Source organism: Styela clava, chromosome 10, assembly GCF_964204865.1.
Source record: "Styela clava chromosome 10, kaStyClav1.hap1.2, whole genome shotgun sequence".
NCBI lineage: Eukaryota > Metazoa > Chordata > Ascidiacea > Stolidobranchia > Styelidae > Styela > Styela clava.
The window spans coordinates 2,635,769-2,652,502 of NC_135259.1; the positions used below are offsets into that span (position 1 = coordinate 2,635,769).

General features: G+C 35.9%; 1 protein-coding gene across 1 annotated transcript; it reads left to right on the top strand.

The window, feature by feature from the left end:
• Nucleotides 1-1,537: 1,537 nt before the first annotated feature.
• On the top strand, nucleotides 1,538-8,737 carry LOC120337927 (uncharacterized). Its single transcript, XM_078117137.1, has 10 exons — nucleotides 1,538-1,589; nucleotides 1,806-1,979; nucleotides 2,561-2,698; nucleotides 4,059-4,250; nucleotides 5,491-5,616; nucleotides 5,995-6,162; nucleotides 7,249-7,368; nucleotides 7,732-7,815; nucleotides 8,338-8,421; nucleotides 8,612-8,737. The coding sequence occupies exons 1-10, from the start codon at nucleotides 1,538-1,540 to the stop codon at nucleotides 8,620-8,622; spliced, it is 1,149 nt and encodes a 382-aa protein (XP_077973263.1). The 3' UTR covers nucleotides 8,623-8,737.
• Nucleotides 8,738-16,734: the final 7,997 nt, after the last annotated feature.

Below are 16,734 nucleotides of genomic sequence, written 5' to 3' on the forward strand. Positions count from 1 at the left end.
TTTATTACCAAAATGCTTTGAAAATCGTCTGTCAAGTGTTCCACTGTACCCCACTTGTGGGGCACATTCGAACAGACTCTGGGGCACAATGGGTCAGTCTGCCAAAATTCAACGAAGTATGCCCTTAAAAATAAGCACTTAATCAGCATAATCGTCTAAAGAACAGAGATACTCCAAATTTGAAGATTTAATATTTTTTAAATCAATGTTCAACTGGAATAGTTCAGATATTTGGACAAAAAATTTTCCAAATAAAACTGATTATTTCCTTCCGGGAATCTAAATGTGGAAATATTATTGATTCTCGAATATATTCCATATTGGGCCATGGGTCGAAAGAAACCATAATACTACACAAAATATAACTCATCTCTAGTTCTCTAAGCACTTATTGTATCAAACACTGTCGAATTGTGCCCTGTAGGGTATGTCCCACTGAACCCAGGTCCATTGTTCCCCATAGGAAACAAATATTTTCAGACTATCCCACGGCGAAATTCGGAAGGCACATCCACTCGCCAACGTTATGAATATTTTACAGTGGACTAAAGCTGAAAAATATCAGACGGTGGTTTGTCATGTTGGGAAGGCTACAGTAGAAAAAAGAAAAAACTGAAACGGTGAAATTTTAGTTTCAACCTCCCAAAACCAATTTCACCTCATAGCTTGCGCCGCTCTACCCGTCCGTTGTCCGTTCGCGGGGACGTTGTAACTCACCAAAGGGCGGATTGAAACATCGAACCGCGAACAGGATTGCGGATATAGTATCAGTGCGAGAGCTGATTTTCCACTGTGCCCCATGTCCCAACGTGCCCCACCTTCCCCTACTCGTGAGATACTAAAATACATCAACACTCATTTGGTCATACAAATTCGAGTGAAAATCCAATTCGAAACTCTTAATTGCAGATATACATCTACCAATAAATCACCCAGACGGGCGGAATCAAAACAATGATTTTTTCGCTTACCGGACCGCGCATTAGAATAAAAAATATGGGTATATATATACTGCAACCTGAAGGAAATATGAGGAAACATGACCAAAATTCTTTTGCAGTATCGCATGCTGTGCATACAGTAAGAATCATTTATAGCATTGGCAAAAAACAGTGATTTTTCATATACTTTACAATTACAAGCTCACAAATATATCCATTCTTTGTTTTCTGGTAATTAGGACCTAGTCTGCCGATTATGACCTGACATTTCCCCTTTCATTGTATTCACAACATTGGAAAAGGATAGAATGATTTCATCGCTGCAATGCAAACTCAGTCTGTTATATATTATACACATTGGGATATGAGTGCTTTCAACTGAAGGATTAGTGGCCATGCGCAATTTTTCTTCGGCCTTATTTGAAAATACAAAATGTAATTTTCAAATAAGTCTTCAGCCTTTTTTTCTAGCATGCGGTAGGAGGAGTCTATAAAAGGCATCGGTTCGGTTCATATCGAATATTGATAAAGAATTCAGCTGGACTCCGGTTACATACTGATCGACATTTAAAAGTATAAAGCATCATCGAGAAACAATGTTGGCAATTGTTGTTTTGGTTATCTCATTATGTATTCTTGCAACTGATGGTGAGCGAAATCAATTATATATTTTGTATATGCAAATTATCTTCCATTGTTTATGAAAAAACTATTATTTGTGGCCAAAAGTTGGCAAATTTAGTCGGTACTTCCCATCCTCCTTCCCAACCCCTAAACTCATGGTTCCGGTTTTGCGTAGTCTGCTCAAAGCGAGGTCTTGATATCTTCACGCTTTCTTACACTACAGTCCTATATATTTTCCAGCTTTGCAACCAGCAGAATGCGAAATAAGATTTGAGGATTTGGGGGGAAGTGTTTCCACTCTTGAATGCCCCGCAAATTGTGATATCGGAGATGTGTATGTTGTAGGTGGACCAGCTGCTTTTCAACCGGATTCTCTGGTTTGTGCTGCTGCGATACACGCTGATGCAGCCCCAGGTGATATTGATAAGTTGATATATTGTATAGCTATGAACTAAACACTTTGCGGGATTTCAAATTGATCCTACTACAGAATTTCTTGAATTTGATCTTTTGATTCCTATAGAATTTCGGTATTGAAACACCGATTATAGAAATAACTTTAGCGGGCCATAAGTATGCTGTATATGTAAGTCAAAAACAGTGGAAAAATGTCAAGTCCTACAATATTTCTTCTTCAATATATGTACGTTCCAGGTATATAATTGATCATCCCAGCTATCAATTCAAATCACCACATAGCAACGTTGAACAATTTATTAAAATGAATAAGTTAAGCCCTAAAAATATTATAATTGCCATTTAAATGATAGATGTTTTGTGTATCACAATAGCTGATCGCTCAACGCCACTACTTAATTGAATTACATTAATTGAAATTTTAATAACCAATAAGATAAAATGTTGTCGCTCGCTTCTCACCGCACTCTGCATGCTACAATTTAGTGATCTACTGGAGTTTCATAATTATAAAATCCGTACATGTAAGTATGAAATGCTGCTGGAAAAATAATATAAAACGCTAAATATTTTAACAGTTACAGGAGAAAAAGTCGTTTTCCTTAAACTAAGAAGAACCCCTCCTCCGACAATGTTGGCGGGGAGCGATAACGGGGTCAATACAATAGCCCCTGCCAGTGCACCATCCAGCGCCACCGTATTCTTTCGATATGAAGGTAAATACTATTAATTATTTCCCATAGCATTTTTGGGAAGTATTGTTCTTAGATGAAATTGAGGATTTCTTTTTTATAAATTTAAATAAAAAATGTTTTTTGACATTAATTTGTATCTCAAATGTCTTCACCAAAAAGAGCTCTGGCTTTTTTGTAATCGTTCAAATCCGGTCTATGTATTAGTAGATGTGCTCTCGTTTCATCCTAATCCAACTTGTCATTAAAAAAAATTATCCTACAATTTTGTCACTCGAACTTCCGGATTGCAAAATTTATTTCGTCTGACTACTCTTTTGTCATCATTGGTTTGAATTATTTCAAGTATTGCGTCAATCGCAATTACCAAACAAGTGACTATTAGCACGTCGATGGTCGCATGCTAATCTTTCATTGGTATTTGATTTGAGACGGATCAGGGCCTTGCTTTGAGATACATTATATTAAAAAAAAAATACATAACACAAGAAAGTGTCCTCTTAAAATCTTTTATGGTCTCGGTTGTTACTCGCAACTAAGAATTATCATATCACTTCAACTTGAAAGCTCGTGGTCACTCGTTATTTTATTTATCCCCTAACTAAAAGATTAAATGATGACGATATTGGTAATGATATTTAATTTATTAATTCTTGCATTGAATACGTTAAAAACTTGCTTCCGCAATATTCGATATTTAAATATAGATAAAAAAAATTAAGAGTTATTTGTCTAAAACTTATATATTGTATATTGAAACTGAATTAACTATTTGGCGCCGATGTCAAATGTACGAAATGTAACCTAAAACATCACGCTAACCCTGCCTTTTTTGTCATTGGATTTATTCTTGAATTAATATTCAAAATAACATTATTGATATTCACTAATGATTTCTTCAAATACAAATATTCTTCTATGTGGGCATTTTTGCAATCATCATTGATCACGAAATGTAATTTTTTTGCACAATTATGTCAGTTTTTGTTGGAAAGATAAGTTTTTTTGAAACGGAGACATCTTTGTACACATCAGTGTTTTTCAATTACGAGAACAAGAAATAGTATTCTTGATATTTTTTTTTTCGATGAATGCAAAAAAACTGAGATACACTATTACTATGAAACATGTAACAAAATGCATAGGTAGAAAATACCAACTGTTTACACAGGTTAGGCTCTATATATATTTTCAACATGCATATACTTGGTAGCAATAATGTGGTAAAGTGGTGGATATTAGATATATCTCTTAAAATGTTTAACGCCTGAATATAACAAAAGTTTAACTCAGGAGATCATGAGAAAATGTGTTCTCCACTCAGTCGTAACAGTATCACCCTAAGTATTAAAGAATGATTGAGATGAAAATTCTTCATTTCTAGATCGAGTTTCACCTGATTGTGCAGTTGCAGCAGAAGATATTGATCAGGAAGTTTTTGTATTTAACTGCCCGGCTGATTGCGAAAAGATTATCCAGCTTTTTAGATCTGACTTAGTTTATGATGAACAGGCTAACATATTCGCGATACGATCGCTCATTTGCATTGCTGCAATTTATGACGAAGCATTATCAGGTGGAAAATATATTTAAAAAGAATCAATAGTACCTTATAAAGCAGGGGTCGGCAAACTGCGGCCCGAGAACAAATTTTTTGCGTTCCTCGGATGACTTTTAATTCATAAAACAAGAATTGATGCTAAATGTATTGTATTCACATAGATTTATGTGGTAACAAGTGCCGCTGTACGTCGCATGTTTTATAGAAAGTAGCGTCCGTTGCAAGTCGTTTGCTTGATGAACGTCCCATTGTTGGTTGTAATTATAAGTCAAGTTTATTTGGATTTTCAAAATTTAAAAAAGTTTTGGAAACGGAGGGAAGTTTGCGACGAGGTGTCGAACATTCCAAAGTGCTTGAAAGGAAAAATATTTTTCTTTCTCGCGCACTTCAAAACCAGTTTGCTCGATATGCCAAGTCAGCATCGCAGTTATTAAGATATTTGATGTTAAACGTGCCATTGCAAAAACGAAATTCGACCCGGAGAGCCCGGGCTGCGCCACTGCTCATCTGTGCGACAGTGTAAAACGTGAAGTGAGCACATATTGCTGTGAGCAGTTCTATCTAAAATCGATTACGCTGAGATTAAATTTCGTAACCGCTTGGCAGATCGTCAATTGGACGACGTACCGCGGGGCAACGAAGTTCCCGTTTTAGCCAGGACACAGAAACAACATCATCCTTCACTCTGTTAATAAGTAAATAAAAACATAGAATTGTTTGAAAACAAATAAAAAAGGCCTTATACACGTCCAATTATTACAGGCGTTTAACACAGGAATAGAAGGTGCGATAGCGCCATAATTTGAAGTCAAATGTGGCGATTGTTCATAGGCGGAAATTAATGTGGCCCGCACGCTACCGGAAAAGTGGATATTTGGCCCGCAAGTACATAAAGTTTGCCGACCACGGCTATAAAGTGACACCAATTTTACATGTTTTATTCATATATATTTTGAAATCAACAGCCGGTGGAATCCAATTTACACATGGAGGTTACTAGGAGTTCGCTAGGTATGGAATAAAAAAATCTTTTCCATTCTGCGGCCGCAACATATGATTTTTTATGATATAATTTGTCAAAAAATGTACAATGTTTGTTTCATAAAAAGTGGCAAGCACTAAGTGTAATCTGCTAAAGAACATTTTTGCGCTATTACCTGACGCTTGGCAGACATGGCTCATATATGTCCAATTCTCTCTGTATTTTGGTCACGAAAATTTATACAAACGCTGATTTAACAAAATATTTTCACAGCTGGAAGTGCGGGTGCCGTCGTTGTTGAGAAACAACCAGGGATTATATTATACGCCAACGCTCCATTTTTACGTGGAATTAACCCAAGGCTGTTAACTACGTATGAACTTGCGTTCAGATTTTCAAGTAAGGAGTAACATTGTGTGCATTTTTATTTATGAATAATTGTCTTAATAATTAAAGATGCAGTAAGTTTCGTTTAAATCGGTGTGCTATAATGTGGTGATTATTAGAATGGCATTTTACTTATGCTTGTGTTAACATGAAAGTATGTAAGTATCTATGTAATTCGCCACTATAATGACGAAAAAAAATCATTGTAAGGTATATTTTGATTGGTGTTTTGACTTATGACATATGTTCGGTGTCTGAAAAAATCCGACACGTTTGAGATGTATTACTGTGGAATGTAAAGAAACGCACGCTTTAGACATGCATGTTGCATCCATTACGTATAGGCACCATAAGGGATACAAAAGATGGTTGCGATTTTTTTGATATTAGCCACAATAGATCCAGATTGCTTACAAACCGTGTCAGGCCAACCAAGTTCATTCATATTCACTTGCCCGGATAACTGCAGCCCGAACTTGGTTGATATCGTGGGAGACGGAATCTACAATGACAAAACACCAATATGCCTTGCAGCTATTCATGACGAACAGATAACTGGTAAGTCTCATCTTGTTTTTAATCCTTATTAAAATTGATATCAATTTTACAACAGAAATATCAATTTAGTGTGAATATAAAAAAATAGTAGTAATCGATCGAGTAGTAATAGTTCACACATCGTCACGCGAATTGCGTAAGTCATTTTTAGCAGTTTTGAGAAAAACGTTAAAAACTTTCTAATGATATTTCTATGCCATTGAGAGTCAATAATTTGCCATAGTTCAATTTTTTGATCGTAGCCGGATTTAAGTTGATTTGTATGACGCAGTCATGTGACGTCATAATGGCGCACTATGACTTAGGCAGAAATGTGTTTATGACTAGGGGACATACGCAATTTTGCAACTTGACTATATGTACCAGTCCTGAAAACCAAACAATTCAAAAACGAATGTAATCCTTAGTATATACGATGTCTAATCCCCAAAATAGCTAATCTGTTTCAATTACATTATTTTTTATGTTTCAAAATATATATTTCATCAATATAGCACGCTCTGCACATCCACCGAAATTAGACTAAAGTTAAATATAGAGAATAAAACAGCAATGTACCCTTATATAAAAGCCAACCAAGGTGAATTGGACTCAGACAGTGAATATTACATGTGCACGCCTTCCTATACTGTAGTACAAATTGAAATTTATAAGCGCCGAGCTAGAATCTGAGATGCAAAAACTCAAAAATCCTTCGCCGAGGTTATTTTGCCTTTGTGACGTCACAATAGTCCTGCGTTAACAAAGATAATTCATTGTGACGAAACAATTGAACAAATTTGCATATTATACAAAATCTCTATTTTTATGGGTTTCAGAATTCTTAAAATAAAATCTGAGTTAACAGACAGGTCTGCAGCATTACATAGATACCTATTTTATGAAAAACTCAAAACCGCCAAAAATGACTTACGCAATTCGGTCATTAGCGTGACGACATATAAAATATAATACATAATGAATTGTAATTCACTAAGTAATCCAGTGACAACGTTGATACTCAATACATAGAACCTGTTTGATAGCTTACAAATTTATCCTACAAATCATTATGAATGAATGACATATGCATATGTTTTATTCCAGCTTCTACCGGAGGTGTCGTTATTGTGAATAAACGCCCAGGCCATTCAGGATTTAGTGGAAGCACACGTAATGGTATCACCAGTATCAGTGGAGGACCAGACGATGGTTTTGATTTTTCCGGTAAGTAACTACAAACGTCTGTCTGCGTGGTGCACCGTCACATGTTTCTCTTTCTTAATTCAGTAAAACTTTCTTCATTAACCGTTCTGTAGATTTTATTATCGAGAGAAATGCTAACACAGTAGATGGGAGAACTGCATTTTCAATAGAACACGCAAATCATATTACGAAGTAATATTGCGACAATATATATTGAATTGTTTCAATACTTGAAGAGCCCATGACCTTGAAAAGAGTCGATTTGTTCCTTATTTGCGGACAATAGCGATGAATAATTTACTTTAAGTGAAATTTAATTGTGTCTGTTTGTGCCAATAGATACTGATGTTAAATATCAGTAACAGTTGCTTTTTATACGTGTAGACTGCATCAACGGATCTCCTACAAATTCTGCGTCGGTCGATTGTTCTTGCACTGCGAATTGGTTCGGAGAAGCGTGTAATATAAGTGAGTATACAGCTTGCTAAGTTTGAATTATGAATGATATGCGCATGTGAAAAAGATATTTGCGCGAATATATCATCAAGCATTCGGAAAAATATCAGATTCATTGAAGCTTTTTTACTATGGAAATATAAAATATTTTCTGTCCAATACAAATATAGTACAATTTTAATATAAACTTAGTGGAAGATTGTACTTTATATGTTCTGTCCATTGCTAGACCCAAATTGTTTCCATCAAACAAAACAAAGCTACGATAATGAAGAAGAAAATTAGAATTAGGTAAAAAAAAATTTACAAGGAATAATATTAATTCATAAAATCACCTCTTATCACCGAAGTAAAGGCAATATAAATTACTAACCGAAACATTATCCATATTTCAGATTTTCATTTGCAAACACAATGCCTGGTAAATTTACAATATTATATGGGTATAACAATATAAACGTTATTCAATTGACTATTTTTTAAATCGAACTTTAAAATAGTGCAACTTTCAAATTAACGTATTTTGTTGCATAGTGTGTGTTGAAGGAAGTTACGATGCATCGAATAATCCTGCATGTACCTGCAATTCTGGATGGGTTGGACCTATGTGCAATTTCCGTAAGTTTTATTATTAAAACTAAAATTATACTGTCTTATTATCACCAGTAAATCTATATTTACAATATAAACACATTTCAAATTCGTTTCTTCTCTTAGTTATTATTCATGAATAGTGAGAATTTGTGATTATGTTGATGTAACTTGAAATGGTCAATGTCAATTAATGCCTTATCTTTTATATTTACAGCAATATGTTAAGCTCTGCTGAGGAAGACTGAAGAAATTATAATTTTTTGATTCTGCTCATATACACATTGATGTTACTTGTTTCAAATCCACAATAAGTTCAAATCGAAAAATCCTCGTAATATTTTTTCGAGAACGTAGGTTTAGAAAGTAAGTTTCAATCCAAATATAAATGTATTTACTTATATATATATATACAGGGTGTCCAAAAAGTTTTGCCCGATTTGATAGTTATAACACTTGCAAGTTTAGATAAATTTTATTGAATGATAAATGAGAACTGTTATATAAGTTCGGGCGAATTTTTTTGGACACCCTGTATGTATATCACATTTCTACCATCAGACCCGATATTACACAACGATGATTGTAATGTGGAGTAGTAGCGGGGTTATTTATTAGAGGGCACCTGGAGTTCTTCAGTATATTGTCGTATTACCGTATCGTATTACCGTATTCTCACTCTAACACATTTTTCCTATTGTTCTAGTATGGACAAACTGTTTTCATGATATTTATGGGCACCAATTTAAAGATTATGAGTTTTAATTCCGACTACATACATTCGTTGTTTTCTTCCTATTATCTGTGTGATTTACTGAAATTCTGGCATCATAGAAGTTGTGAAATAGTACCTTCAATACGAGCTAACATAAAAAAGGTGTAGAATTTATGAGTTTGATAATCTACCAAATCAATGACTGCATTCTCGTATATTCTATTTCAAGAATGAATCTAAGCTTGCACCTTGCTAATACCAGATTTTTTTTATATATACATATTATGCTATTCTAACAATATTATGTAAGGGTAAATATAGGACTGTATTAAGGCTTTGTATCAACAACGCGTGTGGTGATATATATATTTATATACAGTGAAGCACTACATAAAAAACTATAAAAAATAATTTGTTTGTGTGATATAAAAACATTTGCAATACACAAAGGCTCATATCGATATAAAGAGGCTAGAATACTCTCAGACCAAAAGAAGTACAATAAGATAATAAAGGATGTTGTTCAGCGCATGATTGCCACCAGGTATATTCAAAACGATGTAATTTGCTGACGCTTCGAATTTCTATTCAGAAAAACTGCATCGGGGCATTTTATGGAAAGCACACTATCATATATCGTATCGTATATGTCAGGAGCGGGCAAAATTTTTTGGTATAAGAGCCGCATGCAGCAATTTAGAAATATGTGAAAAATTATTAATATCAGAGCTTATTAAATCATTTTGCATTGTTAATACTTATCGATCTTGATCGGCGAATTAGCGAGTTAATAATTAATCAGTGATGGGACATCCGGCCAAGAGTCAGAGCAAATGAATCGAACCCGCAGTTTCTGTTTTGAGGGATCCCCTAACATTAGATCGATAAGTCTTCGGTCTCCGACCGATATTCTCGTTGTTACATTGATACTAATTTGAGAGACGCAGAACCGCCACTTGGGCTATTGATTGCAACAACATCAGCAATATTTTTTTTTCACAAAATACAGAGTATTGATGTTTAACACGATTATGTAGTTGTTCCATCTTCCAATCTATGATAAATTTGGGCGCTATTGGAAAGAAATCCAAGCTTGAAACAGGGAGGAAATTTTGAAGAGCTGAGCAGCAAGGATTGGTATTCGTCATAATTAAATGAATACCGGATAAAGTGGATACAGAGCTCCGAAATTTTATGTTATATAGCAGTGGTCGGCAACCTTTTTCAAGTGACGGACCGGTAAAGCACGACCAAAATTTTGGCGGACCACCTCAATACATACAAACGAACTAAGCATATGCAAATTATTATACGGGCATTGGAAAATTTTCTGTTGACAACATACTAAAAGGTCTTACGTCCAGCCTACTTCGATTTTTCGTTTTTGTAGTTTTCAATATTGAAAACCAGGCCTCACATTAATAAGTTTTCAGGGAAAGTAACAATGTCCGCATACCTTCTGACTCTAGTCCGGGTATTGATAGATGTTTGTTTTGACAAACTAATTTTTTCACCCGAGGTGCTAACTTTATGATTATCCTGATTTTGAAGTATAGAATTAGCGCTGACTAGATATGAACGGTTAGCTTCGAGTCAGTAGTGGAGATAGTGAGAACCATTTTGTTGAAGAGATCTTATTCGTATTGATGAGAGACAGACATTCTTATACGGGCGTAGAGGAAACATTTGAACCAGAATCATTACGACATACTGACATGGCAATTGTTTGTGAAGTCAGACATGCTGGTCAATTGCGTTATGTTTGCCTGGTTTGCTGTTGAGTGCTGTTATAGTCGTAGGGTTTGTGGTTAGATTGCGGAGGTTTTATCACGGCTTTGTCCGTTTTGTGTCACCTCTCTGCGGCCCGGCAGTAACCTTTTCGCGGACTGGCAATGGGACGCGGCCCGGTGGTTGCCGACCACTGCTATATAAAATGAAAACCTACTACAACTCATAATAACACAATAAGGTGAAAACGAAAAGTTAGGCCAGGTTGCAAGGCAATACTCGCACCCATTGCTATATTGTGGTACATGAATAATTTGCATTGGTCAATGCATTTTTTATATAAATATGGCAGATAAGAAACTTATGTAGACAAGCAACTGTTGTTATTCAGGTTTTCCATTTCGAGTTAGGATAGGATAGGATAGGATTTACATATTTATCCCGGGGGAGAGGAAAGCCGATAAGACGGCTTATCCATATGGCGAACCACGGCCTCTCGTCCGGTTACCATTCCAAGTCGGGTATGGGATTAGTTTTACTGTATTGTTTGTTTTCGGAACCATGGACTTGGTGGTGGAGGAAGCCGTAACCGACCAGCGGTTACGTGAACCACCCAACGACGGCGAGGAGTCCAGCAATCCTCTCGCACATAACCATCCCTGCATGGGATTCGAACCTGCGAACCCACGCAGAGTAATTAGAGGTGCGGTGGCGAGCGTATTCCTAACGCTTAGCCCGTTGAGCCACACCGCCGCGCCGGAAGGATGCTAAGTATGACTACTTACAAGTATTACTACTTACAAGTATTCGATTCTTATCCGATTTCTAAATTTTCGATTCTGATTCTCGATTCCTCGACATATTTTACCCAGAAAACATACCCACCTAATCAGTATTATATAACCAGTGGATGGATTCAAAATTTTTGTCAGCCGGTTCCATCACACAAATGTCATATTTTCAGCCGGTTCTGTTACAAAAAGTCATGTTGTTTTCGGCAATGCTAACCGGTTCGCTGATCTCATAAAATTCCGTGAGACGGTTCTATAGAACCGGTGCGAACTGGCTGAATCCCACTCCTGATAAAACATCAAACAAGAGAGCTATGTTCAAAAATATGAACGGAAAAGAAAGCCCAAACTAAGTAGTATGGGTATCCAATCTGTCACAGGAGACAAAATCGCACAAAAAAAATCCCTCAGAACCCAAAGGGATTCTAGAAATAAATAAACGTAAAAACCTCCTGGCGAGATATTTATAAAGTGAAGTTTGCGGCGTCGTAGCAACTCAACAAACATAGCAGTAAGACAGTTTATACATATATGTGAAGGAATTGCCACAAAACGTTACACATTGCTAGCAATTCAAGTTTTAACCTCGAGAATCGATTCTAATGCATCAGAATCAATTCCAGTCGATTCCGCGAAGAATCGAATCTGTTTTCAAATCCGGACTCGATTTCGCCATCCCTACTTATGATTCGCTATTCGATTTTACAGAACAGATCAACAGACAAACTCCTTTATATATCTGTATCTATAATATATGAAGCTTTTCATGCTCAGTGACCCCCAGTCACATTCTCTCCTGCTCTGTCTCTCTCTCTCTCTATAATAGTAAAAATTTCGAATAGTGAATTTAATTCCCAACAAGGAATTTTATGTGAGAAACGCATGAAAAGTCAATGGTAAAATAATCCATTCAAAGTTATATTTGTTATTGTAAAGTTATATATATAATATCAGTTTACGAAAACCAAGAATGCTCCTGTATTCATAGGTTATTAAGTCACGAATAATATTTAGAATTCTTCTTGCATGTAAAGAAACATTTTAGGACTATCATCTTAAGTTAATCTACATTCTTTACAGTATTTGCGGAATTTCACCCCGCTAAGGAAAATTATTTTATATTTTCAGTAAATAGGGTGCGTATTGCAGTATGCTAATTTTTTAATTTTCAAATATGAAGTTTAAAACATCGTTAGCAACCTCTTAAAGTAAACCGTTTTCACGTGTTTTAGTTTGGTTTATTTAGTGTCTTTCGAGGAAACATTTGCTGTTTCTTACTTTTGAGCTACATTAAGTCAGAAAAAGTCTACAATATAATGCTATACGGATGTTTTGAGTCCATAAACTCGGAGAAAACTGAAATTGCAGCTTAGGAAGATATAATATTTATTTTTTGAGCGGTCAACAATCTGAAATAGCGTCCATGTAAATAGAGCCCCCATGTACGTGTCGCCTCTGTTATTGCCATAGCTTCTTTTTCTATTGCAGGATATCGCTTTTCACTATTGCCCAGTGCACGAGATAAACAGGTCACAAGACACCCATTGCGGGCCAACACAAAAGCGATATCAACATCGGATGCATCAGTTTCAACTGTGGATGGTTCTTTATCTGATGGGCTATTCCAAGTGACACTACAGGACAATTCCAGAAATTTTGCATGTTGTTGGATGAAATATATTTTTACATTTTCAGCTACATGTTTTGTTTCATTGTCCAATCAGTTGCTTTATTGAATATGTAAAAAATTGTACAAAAGATACACCCAAGACTAGGGATGGGCAATATAGAGTACCGAATCCGGAAGATTCGAATCCCAAAGTAATCGAATCCAACGGGATTCGATAACAAGATTCGGTTTCCGCCTCTCCGGCGCCATGCGTCAATTTTTGTAGTTCGGGTTTCTAATTTATCAATTACAGACGAGCTTGGGAAATCTCTCTCGTTTAATTAAACTTGCGTCTGCTCGCAAAGAACCCGTAAATCGGTTAACATCACAAACACTGTAATTTCAATCGGCATATTCAGGACAAGAAGTCGGCAATATAACCTCACGGCGAAGATTCGTTATTGCACCATTTTTGCGTTTTCCTGCTTTGCTATCTAGCTAGCGTATAATAATAATAATTATTTGTGCCGACTTACTGGTGATATTCTGATAATCTGAATGCAACAATCCTTAATTGTTTACAGACGTGCCTTACTTCATTTTAAATTGAATTTTCGCGACCTACAAGTTTTTCCAAAAAATGATGCACGTAAACCAAAAGCCAGGCGTTAAATGTTATAGCATTACTTGCGATTAATTTAGATCAAATATTAGTTACGAATAATTTTATCTTACTATTTTCCGAAATACAAAGTTATATCGCAAAACGCGAACATCTGTGACATTTAATTAAATTTCACTCTTAAAAGATTACATATTTTCCGGTCCGTTTCTATCGTTCAAGATAGACGCACGTTTGATCGAGTGTCTGTAGTATTTTAGTCGCTAATGAACTTCAAAAAAAGTTGTCGCGTCTGGCAAAGATAATGACATATTGAATTTGAGTAGAGCTAAGTCTGGTTATATAATGATTAATGATAACCTTTCTATAGTTCAAGATAGATGCACGTTTGATCGAATGTCTGTAATATTTTAGTCGCCAATAAATTTTTAAAAACGTTGGTGCATCTGGCCAAGCTAGTGACGTATTGAATTTGAGTAGGGCCAAGTCTGGGTAGATAATAATATGTAACGATAATCATAGAAAATGAATTCGTTTCTAGATGTTATTACCTAATAACTAAGTACCAAATGCGTTTAGAGGAACTTGGTTTCACATGTCTTGCTCGCACAGAATAAAAACTTGATTCTAATTGATAGTGGTTAAATTTAATATTTTACAACCTCGCATAGGTTGCCGGCCACACTGGTTCTGCATCTAATTAATTCTCAGCGGGTATGTTTCAGTACACTCGGCAGACTTACACTAATAATGATTTGACGCCGTTTCGTGTCTATTTTTGTATTTAACCGCTTACTATTAAAGTGTGTAAAGCGTGTCTTAATTTAGCATATCAGTATTTATAAGTATTTAGGGATTACACACATTTGGAACAATTCGAGGCGAAAAAGATTGTAATATTCTCCAATTTTATTGTCCTGGGAACTGCCTGTTTAGTATCAAATGAAATGCAATGTTCAGGGCCTTTCCAAATAAATAATACATTTAAGAAAGTAATACATTTGCAATTTTTTAACATCTAAATCCAGCATTGTGGAAATTCCCACTTTTTGAATAGGTATGAAAATAGAATAGGATTCAGTATTCTGAATTCGATTTAACTATTCTAGAATATCTAATTATTCTACATTGCCCATCCCTACCCAAGACTTACTTAGTATATAAAAAATATATAGTAAAATATAGCGTAACACTGCAGGACGGCAAATCTACCATGCACTAACAGTACGTTGTGTTGTGCTGTAAATTTATGCGATGGTACAGTAGAAGCCCATAATATTTTCTGGTGCAGTAGCTGAACTACCCCTCTATGTGCTGCTCAAGTTACTTAATGTAACACTGTATATCCATGCCAATAGTGTGCATATTCTATGTGACACTACAGGACATTTTTCCATTTCGAAATAGCGGCCTCTATCATCAAAACTCAGGTAATAAATCGTTAAATGGGTAAAGAAATGTCCTACAGCACTGCAAACATTTAAACTTTATTAACTTAAATCCAGTGCGTCAATTCCAAATGAAATAACTGTACCACACAATCAAACACTTTGTGTCAGGAATCATCACAAAATATGTCAATTAAACCAAAATTTCTACATTTCAGGGCATTTTTTATAAACCATCAAAAACCTGGGTGAAATTTTAAATTGTTCGATGAAATGAATGCAGTCCAATAAAATTCCAATGTCTTTTGATATAAAAAAAAAATACTTTCACTACACTTTTTAAAAAATTGATGGAATTCAACTTTTGCTTGGAATGGCCCTGATATGGTTTTTAAATACGCATAATCAAGGTCCTTATGCAGATACAAAAATGCAGTATATAATATATATATATATACCTAAGGCCTAACGGGCAATCAGACGCAACGGTTTGCAGTATCAGGTTGCCATCAAAAACGTAAACGGCGGTCTGTTTACAATTTAGTAGTGCCAAGATGGTTTCGCGTGCAGGCAGACTACTCCGATATTTCGTTTTTGTAGTTATCAATATTGAAAACCAGGTCTCACATTAATATGATTTTGGGAAAGGTAACAATGCCTGTAAACCTTCAGACTCTGATCTGGGTATTGCTTGATGTTTGTTTTGCCAAAACTATTTTTTTACCCGACGTGCTAACTTTATGACTATCCAGATTCTGAAGTATAGAATTAGCCGTTTTTGTGTCACCTCTCTGCGGACCGGCAGTAACCTTTCCGCGGACCGGCGATAGGCCGCCGCCCGGTGGTTGCCGATCACTAGTATGGAGGATAAAGCGTTGTCGGCATATTTCAGCCAACTCGATAATTGTTGCAACAATTCAAAGCTGCTCGCGTACCACTTGAAAAGCTCCCGCGTACCACATGTTGAGAACGGTTCCATTACATTTGAACCCATGACAATTGCACCTGTATGCTATTGCACCTATGGAATTTTTTTTGTTTCACGGATAGTTAAACCCATACTAAACCTAACCCATGGGTTTTAGCACCCGCATATAGATTGAACCCGTGGATATACACATGGGTTCAAATGTACGGTCACCGTTGAGAACCTGTGACTAAGGGAAAGCAATGTAGCTTACGCTGGGCAACCCGTTGAATATGCATCGCTCGGCGACAATTGACGTCAGAGCTTCGTCTTCTTTCATAAGATTTGTGCAAAATCTCAAAACTAATCTGTACGACTAAAATTAGATATTCGTGAGCGATAAGTATCGAGCGCGAAGATCCATTGGTTTAAATGTCCGCGGTATAAACCTCCCTCGAAGTGCAATAATAAAGGTATTTTCAACACGGCACGTTTTTCAACTGAGAATTCTTTTATTTTCATTTCTCAACAGAATGAGTCAATCTCAAGACGGAAACGTCCACACGCCACGCAAATAAGA